At 40.4% G+C, this 15,992-nt stretch overlaps 1 protein-coding gene across 1 annotated transcript in view; it reads right to left on the minus strand.

Annotated features, from left to right (window-relative positions):
• NIPAL2 (NIPA like domain containing 2) overlaps positions 1-15,992 on the minus strand; it is a 49,878-nt gene that overhangs the window by 4,043 nt on the left and 29,843 nt on the right. Inside the window, exons 4-7 of the mRNA XM_062503232.1 lie at positions 13,956-14,015; positions 11,871-11,992; positions 5,867-5,963; positions 2,068-2,203 (exon numbers count right to left, since the gene is read on the minus strand). Coding sequence (XP_062359216.1) covers positions 2,068-2,203; positions 5,867-5,963; positions 11,871-11,992; positions 13,956-14,015 — 415 coding nt within the window. The remainder of the gene's footprint in view (positions 1-2,067; positions 2,204-5,866; positions 5,964-11,870; positions 11,993-13,955; positions 14,016-15,992) is intronic.

Below are 15,992 nucleotides of genomic sequence, written 5' to 3' on the forward strand. Positions count from 1 at the left end.
CAGATAAGGGAGGAATGCTAGGGTATTATTGCTTATGAATTGCATTGGTTCTTGGAAGCAGTGCTGCCTGCAAGCAGCCAGGGACAAGTTGCTCTAATTCAAACAGGTTGTGTAAGGGTATATTGGCATCATGAACATGAACATGCGAGTTCTTATAGGAACTGTTCCACTTTGCTGAAGTCCACAGTGCTGCTACTGCTCAATCCAGCTTCCTTGAAACACCTATTTGTATGCTTATCTATGAAATCACACCTCAGAAACACTCTGAGGAAGGTGCTTCAAACTTGTGCTCCTTGGGTTGGAAACTCTCTGCCCTGCTCTTCAGAAAGGCAACATGAACTCTCACCAGAATCATGAGCAAGAGTGTGGAGGACCACAGGAGCATATATTGCACACAGACCTGCAGGACTGAGACACTGGCTGTGGAGCAGCCTGCACAATCTGCAAAAAGGCAAAGCAATTACCCCACTTGTACAGAGACCACAGCTATCAACATTCACCCACAGAGTGATGAATCATGAGCTGACATTATGGATGCACCTGTAGATACTCTGTTATGTGAATGGTCATTTCACAGAGAAAAATCAGGAGTCTGCAGAGTATTTTCAAGCCTGTAAAAAGAACCACACTTGAACATTTCACTGGTGCAGTATATGTGCACAGTAAAAATCCAAGTTTGGATCTGTTTTAGCCATTAAAATAATTGCATGGTTATTTTAGCAACTGTTGAACAGTCTCCATGGTGCTTTAAAAATAAAGAAATCCTACATATCCACAGGATAGTCAGGATTTTGAAGTCATTGAAAACACCTCATTATTTTCTCCCATTTGCAACAAACTTGGTCACAGGGACTGAAACAGTGATAGCAAGGCCCAGCGTTGCATCCAGGAGATTATTGCAGCACAGGCTGTTCTCAGCTCATGAATGACAGTCAAATAAAATAAGAGAGAAAACAAATAAAATGAAAAAATCTAGACTGACAGCACTGTCCCTGTTAGAAAATGCAGCCAAAAGAGTAGACACAAAGGGACACTGAGCCCAGGGAATGAAATGGGCACGTTTCACTTCTGCTTTAATTTTGGCCAGCCAAAGACAAAAAGAAAGAAAGAAAAGAATTACAAGTCGGAGAGATTAATTCAGCAGCTTCTTATTTACCAAGCTCTTATTTCCTATTGTAAATGCTCGGAGCTGTTCCCCCAGCAAAGACAAGCTGGATGTAAATCACTTTATAATCGGTTACAGGGGAGTTCCTGATTCAGCCATGGAGAGTCAGTGCATAATAATGCATGGACTTTCTGATTCCACATGGGAATGATATGTTCTGCCATGAAAAAGCTGGGTTGGCTTTTCTACCGGAAAATAATCATACGAGTAACTACTCAGGCTCACACTGGAGCAGTCTAGATGAGATTACTGAAGGATGCTATCAGCACCAGAAGCAGAGGGACAGGCAGAAAGGGAACAGACTCCGTTCAGCTGCAAGACATATTTTACCATGCTGCCACCCCCAGCAATCTGCAAAGGCAGCATAAAGCAATCACTTCACAGACCAGAGGCTTGCAGGGGAAACTTGAAAGGTACACACAGAGGACAGCAAAATGCAACACTGCAGATTTAACAGAGGAAGGGAGAAAGCTGGATAAACTCTTTTCTTCAGTCTGACTGGAGCCATAAAGCTGGGCAACAGACATGAATAATGAGGGTAAACATGGCCATTTGATTATTCAGCAATAAAGATTTCTAAAAGTAACCCCCAAAAGACTACATAAGTATAAATTTCACTTAGTGTGTTAAGACCTGTGCCAAAACTAGGCAACTCAATTTGGGGAGACCCGGTTGAAGGTGATAATGAGAGGAGGTGGTGTCCATAACAATCAATGATAAACTAAGAAATAAAGTTAAAATAAGCAATACAACCAGCTGGAGGCAATTTATGCATCTGCCAAGGCTCTGCCAGAATTTGTTGCCTTAAAATGCAACTTGTATCAGAAATCACTATCTGTACCAAATAAAACTGTCAGATAAAACATGTATGAAGGTTAGTAGGTAAGTAAAATCTCACTTACTTGATTTGGAAAGCACAAGAAGTTGCCATTAAAACACTCATCATATAGAAAATGGAGTAAGTTAGCTGCATTTTCCCCTTCACAGAAAGTGCTATCATGCTGGAAACAGCCTTAACAGCAATGACAGTCAGAGATGCTGAAAGGGAAAGGAAGAGATTAGCAGAGCAGGACTCAGATTAGCAGTGACTTCAGCACATCAGTGAGGGAGGACAAGGATCCCGGTCAGAGCCACAGGTATGATCACTTTAAATAAGACTGAGGAAGGACTTGGGCACCTATAACAAGTGTATGGTTTTATAAACGCTTGCTAAACTACTGTCTAAGCTCAGTGGCCTTCAATCTTTGTGCTTCTATGTTTTGTGTTTTGCCTTTAAGTTTTTTTAGCACACTGGACTCCCAGCTGAAGGTGGAACAACAGCCTCCATATCTTCCACATATAACTTTATTCAGTTAACTTGGAGCCCATGTTACAGTATTCAGGAGACACCTAAGAGGTCTGGTTGTCTGTTCAAAGCAGTTAGGATGCCTCTTTATAGCAGCCTGCATGTGTCACTGGCAGCCTCAAATAACTTGTCACCCTCAGGATTTCTCTTCTGAAACAGGAGCTGGACAAAGTTGACTTCTGGGATCACATCTCAAAGAACCAAACTCTCCCTATATGTTATATATGCACGAAGAGCAGACAACACAGGGCTCTGCACTTCATTTCAAGGGCCAGACTCTTGAGACCATTTACTGGATTTATCCCACAGAAAGAGTATTTCAATAGTGTGTTGTCAATCCATTTAATCACTGTCATTGCATCACCACAAACAAATTTCAGACAGTAGGCAATGATTTTAATATATGTCGCCAGCTAAGAGAGGTTTTGCAAGACAAATCTTTTAGAAGAGGGGCTGAGAATTTATCTAAGAGTTACTTTAGGTTTCCTTTTGGAACTCTTGGTTTGTGGAAGCTTACCCAAGAAGTCTATGATTACTGCAAATAAAATGTAACAAATTTAAAAAACCCTAAAAATTGCAATAGTCAGGCTGCAGAGATGACCTCTGAAGAAAGGTAATTAATTGTCAGGAGAACCATCCCCCAGCTGAGATCCAGTTCCACCCTCCTCCAGAGTTGAGGAGTGTTGGATTTCAGTGGTCTGATTCATCCTCCTGTAATATTCAGATTGGCAAGGAGACCTGCACTGTGCAAAAGGTTGGGAGAAAAGGAGGGGGAAGAAGGATGAATGCAGGTCTGTGGGTTTGATTGCAAGCATTTTTCTTATAGAAAGTCCAAAAAGTTCAGGGGGAGTTTAAGAGTTGCATACATCCCATGATGATCCTGTTCATCACCATGAAATTCACTGTTTTCATGACAACCTTTCCACCCAGCACTTCACTTCTTTCTCTGTAATGGAAACAGGTGAAGTGCTTTAACAAACACAGCTGTAAAACTGAGCAGAGGTCAAACACTGGCCTGCAGTGCTGCAAATCCTATGACACAAAATCAAAAATGCACTCAAGCCCCAACAAGACATCCACATAAAATTGAGCTTTGCACTCTAACACGGTTAAGTTATTATTTTAAAAGAACACTTCCATGTAAAAATTAGTATTTTGAATTGTCCTGCTAAGAGTAAAGATTACTGTTTTTTTTTTTCTGATGAAACAGCATTTTCCACACCTTATAATTTTAACAAGAAAGAAATGAAAGCACTGGGGGGTTGGTTGGTTGTTTGGTTTATATTTTTTGAGAAATCTAATTATCTTTTTCATTAAAGTAACTCCAAAACAAATTTCAAACCTAGGAGTTGTTTTCTCTGTCAGAATGACCTTCCCTCAAAGCTAGTGTGACAAATGATGTCACTTTCCAGCTGTTAGGGCAGAAACCTCTAAAATCTCCCTATAATCTGAAATGTTTTCCCCAAATTTATGATAACTGAGTATATACATGAGGTAAGATGGTTCCCACCAAATGAATTTGCAGGGTTGTACTAAGCAAAACTTTATCAGATTTTGATCACCTCTCCATTTTCTTGATGGTGAAAGTAGCTTGCATATCCAGCGAAACACAAGGCTGCACTCCCTGTAAAGAAACCTTTTTACATTTAATTTACATCTGTATGAACACTCCATCAGGACTATATCACCTTCCATGAGCACCCACTCCTTTGACAGGCTGGGCCTTGCAAGGGCAGTGCCTGTGTCACACAGCTGGGAGCAAAGTAATGGACAGTTTTTCAGCTCCTCCATCACTTCGCTCAGCAGAGGTCAGAGACCAACCAGAGTGCTCCGAGTGTAGATTTGTGGGGACTGCCAGGCTCCAGGACAGCTGCAGGAACCAGAGTCAGATGCAGGTACAAACCAAGGACCTGCTCAGGGTCTTCAAGGTCTCCAAGGACTTGTTCAGGGCAGCATCATGGTGGGACTGTCCAGAACGGCAGCAGTGATGTGTAGGAGCACATCTGGAAATCTTCAGGCTTCCAGTTATGCAGGAGGCTGGACCTTTGCTCAGGAGTGCCCAGTGTTTCACGTTACTCATGGCCAGGTTGGGAGCTGCAGAGCAGCTCAGGGGAGCTTTGCCAGAGCTCCAAGGCTCTGTGCTAGGAGCTGAGGGATAGCCACACTCACACTTCCCTTCTCCTGACCAAGAGCAGTTAGACCTAAGGCTCTGGGGGCTCTTTCATCTCTGCCTCATGCAGTGAGTGTGGAAATCCTTCAGTGCCTCTGCAGAGCTGCAGATCCTAATGTTCCTAGCAACAGGAAGCCTACATGGGAAGACCGTCCCCAAAAAGTTGTTCTGAAAGTCTGAGCTTTTCAGCTGAGTAAGAAACCATTCAGGCATTTGAAGAAAGAGAGTTAATAAATCTGTGAGGGTTTTTCACATTCAGCTAAATCCAAATTTTGTACCTGGAAAACTTTAGTGAAATTCTATTTTATCAGAACCCTCATGGTCATCTCCGTTAAAAATGGAAATCTTTGCAGACTGATACATGCACCCACTGAACTCAGAGAAAAAATAACCTATGACTTCAATGGCACCTTTCACTTCAGCCAAAGACTTGTGTCCCATGAGGTTTTCATGGAGAAATGACAAGACAAGGACAGGAGATATTGTCACACGGGGTGATGAAAATTCTTGATACAACCCTGCAAGCATAGGAGCTTTAGAGATGAACTTCTGACATTTCTCAAAACTGATGCAAGTCTAACTTTATTGAAAGATGCTGATAAAATGATCTCCCGTATTTCCCTGGTTATTGATTGTGGTGACAATGATAGAAAATGAACTTCAGTGGCCCACTGAGTTCTTGCTCCTCTTCAGGAGAGATGGTAAAATATGAAATGTTGCACATGCAAATAGTCATAGATAATTAAAAGTTGTTGTACAGTCACAGCATATCACTGCATTTGTTTACAGAATTCTTACAAGGTCTTCAGCCGCTCTGGTTTAGAGAATTGATTTTCACAGCCTGCTATCCAAAATAAAGTTTTGAATAGTCCACTTTCCCAGGATCTAAACCTAAAGTGGTATTTAAAAAAAGTTTCAGAATACCACTGCACATAGCATATTAATTTGAGGGTATCTGTAAAAAGAAATAGTCCCAGAAAAAAGCATAGAAACTATGTTTAATAATCAGCTTTTCTCTTCATAAAGACACCCCAGTAAAAATCATGTGAAATGTTTCAATTATTCTCCTTCAGCACACTGCTTTATCTAATCTAATCTAATCTAATCTAAACCGTCTGGAGAGATGGAGTGACAAGGAATTATCAAGTAATAGACAGGAACATTAAAGTGAATAAAATGTTCTTACCCAGTAGAGCTACCATCATTAACAAAACCATGATGTGTTTCACAGCCTTTCTTTTGTAAAAATAGAGGAGAATGCAGAATATTATAATTTCTAAAATCTGAAAATAAAAGAAAAGAAAGTTAGGGCTATGAAGCTATGTAATAAATGCTTTATTCAAAGTTTTTGAGATGTCACATTCATTTTTGCTACTCTATCTATTCAAAGCAAAGAATGGTCTTATAAAATATCTTCTGCTAAAAATTAACTATTGATAGTTTACTGAGCTGTCAAACAACTGTTGTCATTTATCTTTCCTGTTATAGCAAAAGTCAAACTTTAAGCATATTTTATATCTTCAGTTTTTCGTTTTGCACTTCTATCTATATTTTGTCACTGGTAATGTTGAGAAGACTTTTTTAATATGACAGCAAAGGAATGAATATTTATCAGTAATAATACTTACAGAAACTCTGTCTATAATTCCTATGGAGTAAAGCACTTAGCTAAAGAAAGAGCAACCTCTCCTTTTAGCTATAGTATTCCTAATGTCACTCACCCTTTGTGATATGCAAGCTTATTTTTGCTACCCTTTTTGCCCTTCTCACCATTTCTACTAAAAACTCCCCTCAAAACTTAGTCCACATTTTCTGCCATACATCCTAAGGAGGAAAGCATTAATTTCATATGGTAGTTCTCAAAGCACAGGTATCTGCCAGGACCTTACCTGGAAAAGTTCAATGACACACTAGCAGACCACACTATTGGACGTGTTGAGATGCTGAAGCAGCTCCTTCAATAACATGTGACAGCTAAATGACAGTTAATTTTGCTGACTTCCTGTTCATATGTCTCTTCAGATTCCCTCAGTAACTCTTGCCATCTCAAAAGCATGGCTATTTTGCCTCCCACCCGAAGGGATTGCCCAAATATCCCTTTATACCTAAAGAAAACGGCAAGTGCAAGGGCCATAAAGCTTCTGTGAAATCCAGAAGTCTTATGAAAGCAGGAGTGATGCACCTCTGCACAAAGGGGTGCTCAGAAGCCTGGTAGCCTTAGAGACAACATGATAGAGAAGTTCATTTGTCCATTTCAGAAAGTAATCAAATGAGGGAAATAAGACAGAAAATGAGATTGCCATCAATACTGAATCTCGTTATTCTTATTTTTTGCCAATGAAGCAAATCAGAGAAACACCTGTTGCTCTCCCTGATTTTGTCACCAGACTACTACTTTATGTTTTATAACACTGCTTCACTCTTAAACCAATAGCTGCCATAAGGCAGCACTAGACTGAAAAGAACCTGGCTGTTGTGCTGATGAAATTTCCAAAGAGGCGACTGAACAGTTACTAGTGATGGTTACATAACTTAAGTAGCCCATTTCCCATTTGGGAGAGTGACTGCAGCAGGAAAGCTGTCAGCTCTGCCCAGTGACTAAAATTCTCTGCCACACTTATACCCTCCCCAATTCAGTAGTGTTTGAAAATATTAACAGAACATAATTATACTTTAATTCAATTTTTATATAACTTCACGTGGATCCCTTGCTGCCAAAGACAACCAAGAGACAACTGCATTTCAAAACATTAAGAAAACAAACTTGGATTTTATACCACCTTTCTTTTAAAAATGTCAAATATTTATCATAAGATTAGAAAAACCAAAACAACAAAGTTGGGGGGGGTCTTTAGTTGGTGCTTGTTTGTTTGTTTTTCAAACAGAATAAAGCATTTGGTTGTGGGTTAATTAAAAAACAAACAAAAGCAAAACAACAACAACAACAACAAAAAACATTCCTGGATTAACAGGCTAATCCTAATTGAATAATCTTTGCAATCTCTTGTTAAGTGCTGGTCTCATCTTCCTCCAGACTGATGTCCCTCCCCACCAGGTTTGCACCCAGCAAGAAAACTTGGCCACCAGCTGGTGGAAAAGAGGCTTTTGCATCAGCCTCACAGTAAGCAACTTGGCCAGCCTCTCCAGCTTTATTCATCAGTGCAACACTGGGTAAGTGTAAATCAGGAACTAAGGCACAAGAAACTTCAAGATCTGCAGACAGATGAGTTCAACCTGGCCTCCCTGTTGAAAACTATGACAGGGTTTTAAGGGGACTTGAGAGGAGAAGTAAAGGTGGCAGCTGTACTGCCAAGCACATCCTAGGGCCAGAGGGGAATATCACATTATCAGGCTGCAGCTACAACAGCCACCAGGTAGCTTCATTTGCTATTCTGACAGGGAACAACTGGTAACAGAACAGAAGAAATCTGTGCTAAGTAATATTCCCCACTCAGAAAGGTACCCACATTAAGAAAGGAGTCCCAGAGATGTCCTAGGTATCCTCTTCCACGACACCAGTTCAGGGCTGGCATGCAGGGTGATGTGACTGGGACTGAGCCATGGCAACAGGTAACAGCACAGTGAACTCTGCTTCCCTCACCAGTGCAAACCTGAGCACCAGCCACTCTTCCCAGACCCTTGGTGTGGTTACCACAGATTGTGCAGAAGCCCATGAGACAACCCTACTGAAGGCAGCACTGATTCATTTTATATCCTCCAGACAATCGCAGCAGGGAGAAGCACTGTCATCTATCCTGTCACTGAGATTTCAAACTATGCAAGAACAATCATCCAAAAACAAGCCGAGGGACAGTCACTGGCTCAAACTGTCCCATCTCAGCAGCTCTGTCATTCCACTCCCTCTTCTGCCTCAGTCCAACCCCCTGAGTGGCAGGAAGTGCCAAGCAGCACCAGCTTTGACTGAACCAGGTCATCATAGCTGGCTCTGTCCATCAGCCTTCTGTTGGTCCTCATCATTTCATCACCTCTTCTCTTGCTGAAGCTACAATAAAGCTCCACTGTGATCTCCTCCTGCTTAAAACCAACCCACCAAGAAGACACATCTGAAAGGAAACAGACGAGCAGAACAATCAAAAGGACACTGGAGTCCCTGATGGCAGCTCTGGAAGGGGTGCACAGATCTGTGTGTGCAGCCACCTCTACCTCCTGGGGAAACCCCAAGAACAGCTGTGGTGTGGGATAAATGATGTTTGCTTTTCAGGGCTGCTGTTTAAGTTTACTCAGCTCTGTCAAGTCTCACATACTAAGCCAGAAATCAAACAATTAGTTCTCAGTGCTGCCCAGCAGCAGCCTAACTATTCTTCCATGGTTCTCTGCCACTTGGTGACCCACCTACAGGTAATTTTTAATCAGAAGACAAGGGAGAGTCTGTGACAATGAAGTTACACGGCAAGCAGAGTCCATGGCTCCTAACAGGGCCTCACACAGCAGGAGTACCCCAGCTGCTGCCTAAAATTGTCATTCGAGAACTGCCCAAAACAGTCCTTAGGCTCATCACTGCCAGCTGTGGTAGTGATAAATATGAACTCCTGGAATGGGAAGGGCATAGATTATATCAGCTTCATGTACTCTGTTTAGAGGAAATGAAGGAACTTCACCTGCTTACAATCAACTTTGCTATTACAACTAATTTCTATTGAGGTCTCCTCAAGCCCACATCTCATCAACATTTTTTAATAATCATGTTTTCCATGTTTCTAAGCATTACCAGAAGGCACCAAAACAAAATACCATATTGTCTGCCTCAAATGTTTTTCTGGCATATATAGGATGGTCTTCTAGGCACCTTGAAAGGAAAGCAGAAATGTTTTGAACCTGGTTTTGCACAGATTAAATGTTAACAACCCAATTCTTACTACACTTCTGTTTAGGGAAACTTAACAGCTTCATCTATGATTTATGTCTTCTGTAGAGACTCAAAGTGCACATAAGCAAAACAGAAAAAAACAAGCTAGGATAGGCATTCTTACTCAGACATAATTATGCTACTGCAGAGTCTCAGAAGGTGACTCAAAGTTGTCTTGTGCGAATTAGAGGCTACTTCTGCAGACTATACCAGTGGAGTGCTACATGGGGATGGCTTACCACCCACAGAGAACATTTGGTACCACTGGAGCTTTGTATTTCTCAGCAGACCACACTTTGGGGCTACTTTTAGAAAGATCCAACATTGGACTGTGTTATACTTCTGTACTGTATCATCTTTGTATATTTACACTGGAAATTCTGCAGCTTCTGCTGCACTTCTTTATATCTCAACAGCCAACCTGTGCTAGGCATTTTACAACAAATTTTGAAGCTTGTTCCCTGCCCAAAGAGAATGTTTATAGCAGGGTTTGCTTGATCTTGCAGCAGCATACCAGGATAATCACGCTGATATCTCAGTCTCCTGTGGATCCTTTCACTCGTTCCCTTTCTCTGGTTAGAGGAAGCTCAGCACAGAAGAGCCCAAGGAACAGAAGGAACACATAAAGTTTGATATATTGTTGAGTCAAGATTTGCTGTGTATTTGCTCCATTCTTTCCTACAAACTATGCTGTACATGTAGAATTAGATGCTGGCTGATGTAGGGAAAAGAGGTAAGAGGAGAAACAAAGTTCAGAGGTAACCTACTACCTCCTCACAATGTCTCCTAAGAATAACACAGCGCAGTCTTCCTATACATTCAATTGTATTCTTGAAAGCTTTTCCTGAAATTAAGTCCAAAATGTCCTCAGGTGGAGAAAAGCCGTTTTCCAGGAACCTGTTGTTTTCAAAAAAATGTGAATGGGATATCACACAGAAATTTCTGGTGTCAACGAGAGTGGATAGGGAGTTCTCTCTCTCCACCATTTCTACACAAATGGGTGAATCAACAATTTAAAATCAGTGCCTAAAATGTCAGGCTACTTTATCATCTGTAAGAGGAACTGCGTGGTAGAGGGTGATATTCAGTAGGAAAGAAAGAGCACTGGTATCCCTATTTTGAACTCCACCTCTTACTCTGCTGATTGCATGGACTTCTTGAAGCTGTTGTAAGTACTGAAGCTACCCTTGCTGGGTACCCCAAAACTCCTGGGTATTGTCCTCAAAAGCCTCTCTACTGCCTTATTGAAAGTACATGTTGTGAGTTATACAGCATGAATACTAGTATTTTCTGCTGAGCTGTATCACCATCTTTCAGGATCTTTTAAAGGGCACAAAATGAATGAGAGTTTAAAATGCACAACTAATTGAAAGATAGGATCAACATTTTTTATGGTAGCATGTAATTTGTGTTTAATCAGTAGTTCACGGATAGTTAGATGAGTGTAAAGTCTGCAGGTGGGCTAAAAGATTAAGGTCTTTAAACTGTCCACTCAGTGGCTTTCTAACTGAGATTCCTACCAAGAAAAGCCTGGGCACTATGAATATAACTTGAGTGAGTCCCTTTACTGGGAAAAAGTAACTGCTTCTGAAGCTCCTATATTGCATCTTTCACATTCAGCTGGAGGAAAAAAATTTTAGCTTTCCAGAGGAAAAGAGGGACAGAAATTCATCCAACTCACTCTGGTTTTGTTCCTGATGTTAATTAAATACATCAAAGAAGATGTATGGTGTTTGAAGTTTGTATAGAGATTCTTTAATCAAAATGGTATTTTTGTACTTGAATTGTGTCTCAGGTTCAGATTAACCCAAGTGCAGTGAAGTAGGCCACCCCTTCACATCTCAACTCCATACAAAGCTCCCTTCAGCCAGGCTTAACAACATGGGAATAAAACAGAGTGATATGAAAGACAAAAAGCTGGACCAAGAACATACATAGCCTGATTTTTAAAAGCACAATTCCATCACATTCCAGAAAAGCCCTGAAATTTAGATGTACAGGCAGACAGGGTGTCATGAACACATATATGGGAAATGTAAACAGTACCAATATTTAGATTTTCCCTCAAAACATTATCAAAATCTTTCCACTCTTTTAAACCCTGCACAATTATGACTTTTCCCTGACATATAGTTTAAAAATATATTTTGTTGTTGCACATTTTCAGTTTGGATTCAGTAGGATGATGAGGGACTTTCTCTCCTATGAAAATCACACAATTTATCTTCAGCAGCAGTTTTTCTACCACTAATTCATAATGCTATAAAAAGCCCAGTAACCCCAGTTTTTCTGATTAAGGGAGTAGTGTGAATCAGATACTCACTGAATACATCAGAAAAGGCCAGCTCACTAAGTAATTCTGTACTTGTCTTGCTGTGAGCTCTTGAGGTACATTTGGAATGAAAGTCACCAACAAGTATATCCCTGTTATTGTCAATGTTCCTCCTTTAAAGAAAAGGATAGATTACTTTGGCAATACAGTATTTGGTAATCATGGTCATGCTTGTACTCCAGCTGATTTGGAAATAGCTTCTAGAAGAAAACTGAAGTCCATTTGAATAGATCTATACTTAGGCAATTGGATTGCCTTGCACTTAGGGTCTTACCTAGTGTAATTTTTATTTTAGACTCAAAGTATTTTGGAAATGTGAAAAAAAAGTTGTCAGTAAAGCCACATGAATTACAGTTCCAACTCAACAATGCATTTTCAAATACTGTCAATTCCAAGCCCAAGCGTATGACAAAGGAGAATTAATCCTTTGTATTTCTCTCAGGCACAAAGTGCATCAAATTCAGCCTAAACTGAAAGTACACATTTCCTACTAGTGCAGTCAATTAGATCCTTAACCAGTGTAAATAGACATAACTGTCTCAAAGTCAGCGTGGGCACAGAGATCTGCACCAGCCACCAACCTGCCCTGGAAGCATCAAATTCAATACACATGTGCCAGTCCAATGCTCAAGTGAGGCTGTCATAGGGCCAACACTCTGGCCACTCCCTGTTGTATTTGCAGCTCTATGAACTGTTTTATAAAAGGATGATTTGCAATAGACTGTTCAGCCACTAGGTTGCCAGGGCCTCTTTTCAAGGTCGAACTTGCATTATTATGCTTTTAATAAAAGTCTTCAAGTTCTGCCTTGTGGACATCTGCCTGTGGCAAACACAGATGTTCACTGAAGTATCAAGATAGAAGTGATATGATCCTAAGATCATAAACTGTATTGGATTAAGGAAAATATTAGCTAATCAATTTTTCTTCAAGTCATCTTTAAAGTTCTTGGTAAACCTATAAATCGGTGTGGAATGCAAGGCTCAGGAATACAAAACAAAGAACATCCGGAGGGCTTTGCTGGCACTGCTATCTCAAACAGTTCCCTTGGAAAAGCAGAACTGTGTTATATTTATGTGTTTGCAAAACCATCACCATATTTCCCATCATACAGCTCATTCTTATGGAATGTAGCAACATTGTTAAATCCATCTTGCAAAGTCAAACTCACAGAAATAAAATAAATCAGTTGAATACTGGTTAAAGCAACACACAGTGTATAAGGCCATAAGGGAAACATGATCATTGAAGGGAGGGGGGGCTTGAATTTAGCAGCTGAGCTGGCAAACTTGGATTCCAAACCTAAATAAATCATATATAGTATTCCTGGAACGATGCTGAACAGAACTCTCCAACACATTCATGAGAACAGCTGTCCCCACTACAGCCTGGACAATCAAGCCTAGATGTTAGGAACCCACAGAAATATCAGGTGCCCTGCATCAGGTGCACTGTCCCAGTTGAGATGGCTTGGTGTAAAGCCCAAACCCTGAAATGTGCTTTTCTTTCACTATTACTACATTCAAGGTGGGCAGTTTTGACATACAAATGAATTTTGGACACAGACAAAAGGTTGGCAGACTTTTACAGTGAAGACCACATTTCCCAACTGAACACTTGACAACATGATTATTTGTTTTTTAAAGTGATAAAACTAAAACCAAAGGGAAGTAATCACTTTAAATTGAGCTTGAATTTTTGTGGAATATCTGTGCAGTAAGAAAAAGAAAATACCTTATATTTGAATAAGTATCTCTAAAACTTCCCTGTTTTTAAAATTCTGTGTTGTACTTATAAAGATAATACTAAAGACAACCTCAGAGGTAAAAATAGAAAATGAAAATAAATTTGAGCAATAAGGAATGAGTTATGGTTGTAAGAGCAGAGGATTTGGGAATACAATCTTTTCCTCATGCATTGAAGATTCTCTCTCTTTTTATCACTCTTTCCCAATTTTGAAAGTATCTGCCTTGAAACACATGCTTGGGAAAGTGGGAGTGTGAAGGTGGGGGGCTGCGTGAGAGTTACAGCTTGCTAAGCATATGGCAGCACAAATGTCTGAATTAGCAAATGCTCACCCAATATATCAGCAGTCCTCATGGTCTTCTTTAGGAAAAAGACAGAAATAAATGCACTACCTAGAATAGAAATATAAAGACCTTTATATAAATACATATATTTGTTCGAATATCAAGTGCTATAACAAAAACCTGCCCTAGGACAAGTTTAAATATATCCCATGGGTGTTGCTGGTGCACCATACCATGATATAAACAGCCAACAGTCCACCAACACTCGGCTTCTGTAAGATTTCAGGCATATCCAGCAGGCTCTTATGTGGTTGAAAAGATGCAATACCCTTCTTATTTCCCACGCAGGGACACTGCTTAAACTGCTCTGTTTCAGTCATGTGTAGAAATGTCAGGAAAACTGGGCACTTATCAACCTTACTGTTTCACTCCCCATTTGGCTACCAAGTCACTGTATGGACTTGCTCAAGGCAAATTGCATCATAGAACAATAAAATTCTTCTTCTTAGAGGCTTATAAGCAAAGTAACAGCAGTACAACTGAGAAGATGAAAGTCATTGCAAAAACATAGTATCTAGTATGAACTAAGTGGTCATGACATCTGCAGACAAACAGGGAGAAAACCCCACACATATACCATACAGGAACACTGTTCATGGTCTTTCAGAGTAACTTGCTCTGAGGAAGGAGTGAGTCCTAGAAATTATTTCCTGCTTTCTGGGAAACACTTTCTCTTGTTCAGCTCTTGCATCTGACCTCTGTCAGCTCCTAGTCCTGCCTCTTCAGGATGGGCAGCAGTGAGGAGATGAGCAGCAATACTGACTGGGGCAGGTTTTGTGGTTAGCAACTCAGCGTGGACATGTGCCAGAGAAGAAAAAAGGGCTTTGAACTTAGTATGGATGAGCTGGGAGACATGGCTCTATTCCAGCACACCATATCTATCTCTGAAAAGAAGAAAATGAGGCTGGATAGCTCCTCTGTAAAAGAGATAAGTCCTCTGTGAGAGACACATCAGTAATGTTAGATTAATTCAGAAACCTCAAAGAAAGACTGCTCAGGAGGGACAGTGAAGGGACACATTCAAACTGAGTCATGGGCTGATGCTACAAGAGCTCTCTACTTGTCTACAGTATAGTTTATTTTTTGAAATAATAGTTTGACATTTTTACAACTATCTTTGTCTTTTTATTGTTCTCATGGAAAATTTAATTTGTGCTTAGCTAGTAGATGTCCTCTAGAAAAATCAAGAGAGGTTCATACCAAGAGGTAAACAGAGAACTGGAATTCAGAATCAGGCCTGTTTTCCAGTCAGTAGAAAATCAGCTATAGCAGAAGTCATAAAATTAAACTGTAGCAAGAGTGATGGAGATATGTGCAAAGGAGTAAGTGCAATAAAAGGATCTTCAGCTGAAAATGCCTCATTGAAATTAGGTTGCCTGGTATGGTTTTCTTTATTCAATTTTTCAGTGATGACTTCGCTGAGTGAAGACACTGATGGTATCCAGGCAACACTGGTAATAGCAGAACTACCTAGGTTTAGAAAAATAGAAGGGACAAAAACCAGGAAAGAAGCAGCAGCATCCAAGATAGTGCAGGAATTTATTACTGCTCTGTCTCCCTGCTCTCATAGCTTTCACAAATGCCACCTAAACCCACTCACCTAGACAGTTTCTGTCACAGCAAAGAGCTGTTGCTTAAAGGACTGATATCTCAGTGAATTTTTTTGGCTCCTTCTATTTGCTTGTTTGTTTGTTTTGAGTACTTCATGTCTGGGCTCCCTGCATTCTGTAGAGGTCTAGCAAATGCAATTCCATTGCTGGCATCCAATTTGAGGTAAGATGAGTTACGCCCAAGCTTAGGGGGATCACAACCTCTGAGGCTGGCAGTGGGCACAAGGAGGTGCTGGAATGCAGCCAGATAATGAAACTTGTCACTGTGCTTTAATAATGCATTCAAATGCAGCAAGCTCTGTCTCCAGAGATAGCTGGTATTGCACCAGAGATCATGAGCTTAACAGAATCTATGTATAATTAATACTTTTTATGATGTAGAGTAATATGTAGAGGAATCTAAAAATAGGAGGGG

Source organism: Cinclus cinclus, chromosome 1, assembly GCF_963662255.1.
Source record: "Cinclus cinclus chromosome 1, bCinCin1.1, whole genome shotgun sequence".
In the NCBI taxonomy this organism is placed as follows: Eukaryota; Metazoa; Chordata; class Aves; order Passeriformes; family Cinclidae; genus Cinclus; species Cinclus cinclus.